We start from the raw sequence: 6,495 nt of genomic DNA on the forward strand, positions 1-6,495 counted from the left end.
CGCTTTACACAATTGATGTGTGTATGGATTGCGATAACAGTTGTATGAGCCCCTAATAAAATGTTAAAAAAAACACCCGAAAGTTTTCTTCAAACCAAATAACAGTCTAAATGATGAAGAGCGTCTGCCTTGAGCATTCTGCGCTTTCAAGATCGATCTCAAACTCTCCCTACCACCAAGTCCCTTCTGACCCACAGGGTCCTATAGGCAGGGTAGGGCTGCCCCTGGGGGCTCCAAGGCTGTACCTCTTATGGCAGTCTTTGTCCCAAGGTCTATCTCCAGAAGACAAAACTGATGGTAAACAAACAACAAGAGAATAAAATTCACCGCCATCGAGTGGATGCCAACTCATGACAGCGCTACAGGACAAGGTAGAATCTGCCCTTGTGGTTTTCCAAGACCGTAACTCTTTGTTGGAGTAGAAAACCTCCTTTTGCTTCCCGGGAGCTGACTGGGGGTTCCAAACTGGGTCCTTGTGGTTAGCAGCCCCACACAGAACCACGATGCCATCAGGGCTGTCGGGAAATGGAGGGTAACACCACAAAACTCCAGCCAGGATTTGGTCACGTAGGGGCAGCAGTGGGTCTATGTTGCTGGGATAGGAGCAACTTAAAAGAGAAGGTGAGGATGGTTTCTGAACGCAGAGAATGGGAGCCACGTCACTGAGTTGAATACGTGGAAACTGTTGAACAGACTGTCTGTCTGTGTTCTGCTGTGTGTATTCCAGTGACTACGCTCCACAGCAGTAACAAAAATATAAACGAAAAAATAAGAGAGAAGGTGTTTCCACATGTCCTATATAAAAGCAATGTAATATCTACTGGCTTGCTCATCTGGTGGGTTAGGGGTCTGGGAGGGGGGAAGGAAACAAAGGGTGAAACTAAAAGAATGCACATTAAAAATGAGCAATTTCCATTTGATTCGTTGCTTCCCTTCAGACAAATTCAATTAAGTCAACGCATTCTCCACCTCTTTCAGGAACTGCTAACCTAAGAAAGTCCGCCCAGGAAACCCGTACCTCCTTCTGGGCCATCTCCCGCAGGCGTCTGGGGAGGCGTTTGACATTGTGGCTCATGGCTCTGCGCCTCATGTGCCGCGGCAGAGTCTGGAACACCATGGAGTTGGAAGACTTCTGGGTCACCGCTCTCAGCATGGCACTGATCTCCGCGGCCCGGGCCTGCGCGAAAGTCGACGCTGCCAGAGGAAGGAGCACTTTCAGTAACAACGCAGGTCTCAAAGCAACACTGTCAGCTAGACTGCACTTTACCCACCGCCCCTGCAAACCTCCTGGTGGCTGTCGATCAGTCGGGGGTTAGCTTGGTTTATGACTTGTGTACAAGACTTCCTCAACTTTGACGTTTTCCCAGCTTTCTACAAAACCTTTCACTCTGATTAGAAAGTTAAGTTGAAGACTAGCTTACAAAGTTATTTAAATTGGAAGGGTGGGGCCTGTGCTCGCTCTATATGACATGTACTACATACAATTCGTGCCCATGCAATTGAACCAGTGCGATGCTCACACAGTGAAACTTAGAAAAGCCAAACTTTTAGCTACGGTTTTGATTCCAAGTTATTCTTTTTTTTCTGTTAATTATTTTTGGCTTTTTCTGAATATGTAGCATTTCTAATTACTGAAAACTAAACCTTTCAGAATAATAATAATTTGTAATTTATCAAGGGTTCACGAGGGTGGGAGGGTACAGGAAAGAGGGAAGAAAGAGGAGCTGATACCACGGGCTCAAATAGAAAGTGAATGTTTAGAAAATGATGATGGCACGGGAACCGATTACATGGAACTGTGTGTGACCTCCTCCCTGGGGGACAGACAACCGAAAAGTGGGTGAAGGGAGACGTCGGACAGGGAAAGATATGACAAAATACCCATTTATAAACTATCAAGGGCTCATGAGGGAGGGGGGAGCGGGGAGGGAGGGGAAAAATGAGGACCTAATGTCGGGGGTTTGAGTGGAGAGAAAATGTTTTGAGAAACGATGTACAAATGTGCTTTACACAATTGATGTGTGTATGGACTGGGATAACAGTTGTATGAACCCTTAATAAAATGTTAAAAAAAAAAAAAAGAAAGAAAATGATGACGGCAACATATGTATAAAAAAGCTTGATACAATTGATACATGAATTGTTAGAAGAGCTGTAAGAGCCCACAAAAAAGTGATCTTAAGTAAATCTTTTCTTCTTTGAAGAGTAAACAAGGCGCTGAAGATATTTAAGAGCAGTCCTGCAACAACGGCATCAAGAGACCGGCGGCATAGCTGAGGTGTGGCATAATACAGGGTTCACATGATGATAGGGATGAGATGAGGGAAATGGGGCAGGGGGCAATGAGGCCAGAAAGAATCTGGAGGCTGCATTTAAAGGCTGTTAGGAACCCTGGACGTGTAGTTGGGTTCCGGGTTGGCGTGTTAACTGCAAGGTCAGCAGTTAAAAGGCACCATCTGCTGCGCAGAAAGTTGAGGCTTTCTGTTTCTGTAAGATTTAAAGCCTCAGACCAAGGGCTTAAGTAGAAAGAAAATGTTTTGAAAATGATGATGGTAACATACATACAAATGTGCTTGAGACAGTGGATGGATGGATGGATTGTGGTAAGAGCTGTAAGAGCTCCCAATAAAAGTATTTTTTTTAAAAAAGGAAGGATTCTTAAGATTTTAACAAATGGGGAAAAAAACTTTCAATTGTTAAGTATTTAAAAAAATCCTCTTCTTAAAAAACAAACAACTATTCATATGAAACCAAACTGACAATAGCAATTCCAGTGATTCGATGGGAGACTTAGAGGGCAGTGAGTTTATGTTAACGAGGGAGGAACATTTAGAAAAGGAAGATGATTCAGATTGTATAACTCAAAAACGTAATCAGTTACTAAACTTCACAGGTAAGACATTGTTGAATTGGTGCACACTCTGCTGTGTATAATCTCAACAACAACAAAAATACATTACACATAAAAGATGTAAAGCCTGGGACACTCAACGGGGCAGTTCCCTGCCCTACGGAAGGGTGGAGATGCGTCGAAGGGACTCAAAGGCAGTGAGTGGGAGAGAGAGTTCCGTCTGGCTTCATCTCTGCAGAATGCGTGCCGCGGGTTTAGGCAGCACTGGCTGGTTGTGAGAAGAGAACGTAGAAAAGACGCCAGCCTCAGGGAGGAGCAGTCCAGCAAGGGGCAGAGCGCGTCATTGCAGGAGGAGCACTCAGGCCCAAGGACACCATGGCCACCCTGCAGGCGAAGAGGAGCCGGGGGCCGATCTGTTGGCCTGTCTGCTTACGTTAGACACAAGGAGCTCCTGGCGGAATCTGTTTACAAATACATACCTACCAGTGATATACTTGGGGATCTCCTGAGAAGTGCCCTCGGGGCCGGCTTTCCATCCTCCCTTCTTCCTAAACATTACTTTGGAGGACGACTGTTCGTTGGCATGAGGGTCAGGCAGTACATGGTGAGTCCCTTTGGTTTCTTGCTGTTGGAAACTTCCAGAACGAGAGTCTAGTATATTTTCAAACAGAAAGCAAAGAGAAGTGGCAGTGAGCTTGAGCGCTATGGTCACATGACCAATAGGTGGCACACAGGTCACCACATCAGCGCGACGCGTGAAGGAACGTGAGATACAGTGAAAATGAGGGGAGATTTCTCCAGACAGCACACATTTATTTAGATTCCAGTGTCCTGTAAGTATGACGATCAGCATGATTTTGCATATTCAATCTTGTCTCATAATTCTCATGGGCACCAAAGGTGAGAAGGACCATGCTAAATTAAAGAAAGAAAAGCAGCCTTTCTATACAAATGCCTCACCGCTCAAAGCATTCTGGCCTTAAAATAACATGAAATCTATCTCGGACGGAGAGGGAGAGAGAACCTCTTTTAAAACACACAGGACTTTAACTTAATTAGTAAATAATTGATATTGACATAGAGATAAAATATGTAATATGCATCTATTTTTAATTCATCCCATTTATTGTTTGGATAAGTAGTCCTGGTGGCACAGTGGTTAAAATGCTCAATTGCCGGCCAATAAGTCAGCGGTTCAAACCCACTTCCTGATCCGCTACAGAAAGATTCAGCCTTGGAGACCCAAGGTCATCATGGAGAGTCCAACTCACAAAAGACCCTACCGGACAGAACAGAATTGCCCCATGGGGTTTGCAAGACTACAGATCTTTCCAGAAGCAGACTGCCACACCGTCCTCCCAAGGAATTGTTGGGGGGTTGGAACTGCGGACCTTTGGCTTGGCAGCTCGGAGCTTAACCAATGCAGCACCAGTGTTCTCTGGGCCAACTCTACTCGTGAGCTGCCGGGTCAGAATCGACCCGAAAGCATTTTTCATGGAAGAAAAATAAAACAACCCTCTCTAGATATTGACCATCAAAAGAAGTTATCTAAAGCAAGTTGATCTACCTAGACCAGAGAAAGAGTGTCGCGCGCCCTGTGGGCCTTACCTTGCTTCTGACTTGGGGCAGGTTTTCCACCTCCACTGTGGTGCCTGACACCTCGGTTAGCGGCAAAGCTAGAGAACAAAGTCACGCTGGTGGGCTGGTTTCTCATTTTCTTAGCATGTTTTCTCTCTTTGGCGTTAGACATGTCTGGAGAGGAAGGGACACATCTAATGCAGGAAGAAAAAGCTCGCATTCAAAATTCAAATGCTTACAGTGAACGGATGACAAAGCTAGAGTGGTATTGATCTGCAGCAGGGATTTATACCCCGGGAGTTACCTAGGGAAATCCCTGAATGAATAAATGCTCCAGAAACCAAGCTCACTGCCCTCGTGTCAATTCCGACTCATAGTAACCCCCCAAGAACTGGGTTTCTGAGGCTGTAACTCTTTGAGGGAGTAGGAAGCCTGCTCTTCCTCCTGCAGGACGCCTGGTGGTTTCAAACGGCTGACCTTGCAGTTAGCAGCCCAACAGGTAAGCACTAAACTACCAGGGCTGCATCCATGAGTGATACTTGCACCAAAAACCGATTCTGAAGGGGGAAAAAAACAATTCTATAGAATGGAGAGACCTTATGAGGATCCTCTAGTCAGCATGGCCAGATAGATGGCCATGTATATGGGGTCAGGTATATGGGGATCAGTAACACTATCTGTCTGCTACGAGGGCGAAAAATGAGGTGAGGGATACAATCACCCTGCTGGCGTTGAAGAAATTAAACTGGCTAAAACATTTCAACTTTATTCTGAGGTAAAATGAGAGCGAACAGAATCAATGACACACAGAACATGCCATTCCAAATTGAATTTAAATCATGGAGGTTTTCATTTCTATCATGGACCCGAAGCCAGCTGCAACTTTGATTTCTAACAGCAAATGATGGTGGATTCACGGCAAGGGACGAAAACCCAAACTCCTGCCACTGAGTCCATTCTGACTCAGGGTGGCCCTAGGGACAGGGTAGAACCACCCCACAGGGCTCCCCAGGCTGTCCATCTTTACGGAAGCAGACAGCCTCTACTTTCTCCCAAGGGGCAGCTGGCGGGTTCAAATTGCTGACCTTCTAGTTAGTAGCGGAATGTTTTAACCACTGCGCCACCAGGACTCTTGATTTAAGGCAAGCACTAGTCGTGCCCAACGGATTAACTCAAGAGTTCTCCACTCTATCAACCTGACCCCACGTCTACTGAAAAATATCTATCACCTGCTTTCTATTTTGAACTGAAGCTCATGCAGAACTCCTGTCGTGCACAAAAGGAGCCTGGTGGGGCACTGCTGGGTAAGCAATGGGCTGCTGAGAGCAAGGTCAGCAGTTCAAATCCACCAGCCATCTGAAAGATGAGGCTGTCTGCTCCTGTAAAGACTTTAGTCTCAGAAGCCCAGAGACGATGTACTCTGACCTCTAAGGCTGTCAAGAGTCGGAATCAATTTGATGGCAGGCAGCGGGTGCCAGATGACAGGAGATTTTGAACCCAGGCAGTATCCAAACAGCACCCGCACCCACACCGATACTTGTCCCTAAAGCAGCTGAAGAGTCTGGGAAGTGTGGATGCCACTGACAGTCATTAACTCTTTCTTTGCTGACTGTCGGGAAGGCTGCAGGGTCTTGTACGGAGGGGACACCTGGGAGAGGATGGGGAGACTTGGTGGGGGTAACAGCTATTTCAATATTTAAACACTAGTTTTCCTTGAATTTATAAATAGAATTACCATGAACACAGCAGCTACAGAGGGTAAATAAGGGGGTGAGAAGCGTAAGCTGACAATGGCAACATAATTTTCCGAACTGCTGTGCAATTCCTGGTAAAGCACGAGATTTTAAAAATTCAGCAGGCCCCTGGATTTAATGCATTCCTGGGAGAGGGTGTATAGTAAAACGGTGCAACTAATACTTTTATGTAACACAGAATTAAGTGGTGAGTTGCTGTGGGAGGGTCCTGCACACTGCGGCTGGTTGTCTAACATCACTGGCCCCTGTCCACTAACTGCCTGCAGAGATCCCTAAATATCACCCAAACTAAGCGCCTGGTGGCGTGTACCG

General features: G+C 46.0%; 1 protein-coding gene across 1 annotated transcript in view; it reads right to left on the reverse strand.

The window, feature by feature from the left end:
* The window catches only part of POP1 (POP1 homolog, ribonuclease P/MRP subunit), a 32,256-nt gene that overhangs the window by 24,947 nt on the left and 814 nt on the right, over positions 1-6,495 (reverse strand). Inside the window, exons 2-4 of the mRNA XM_004697702.2 lie at positions 4,460-4,623; positions 3,335-3,502; positions 1,019-1,194 (exon numbers count right to left, since the gene is read on the reverse strand). Of these exons, the coding sequence (XP_004697759.1) occupies positions 1,019-1,194; positions 3,335-3,502; positions 4,460-4,601 (486 nt within the window). The 5' untranslated portion in view covers positions 4,602-4,623. The remainder of the gene's footprint in view (positions 1-1,018; positions 1,195-3,334; positions 3,503-4,459; positions 4,624-6,495) is intronic.

Source organism: Echinops telfairi, unplaced genomic scaffold (assembly GCF_000313985.2).
Source record: "Echinops telfairi isolate 266 unplaced genomic scaffold, ASM31398v2 ScPeMD7_1;HRSCAF=3_0, whole genome shotgun sequence".
NCBI lineage: Eukaryota > Metazoa > Chordata > Mammalia > Afrosoricida > Tenrecidae > Echinops > Echinops telfairi.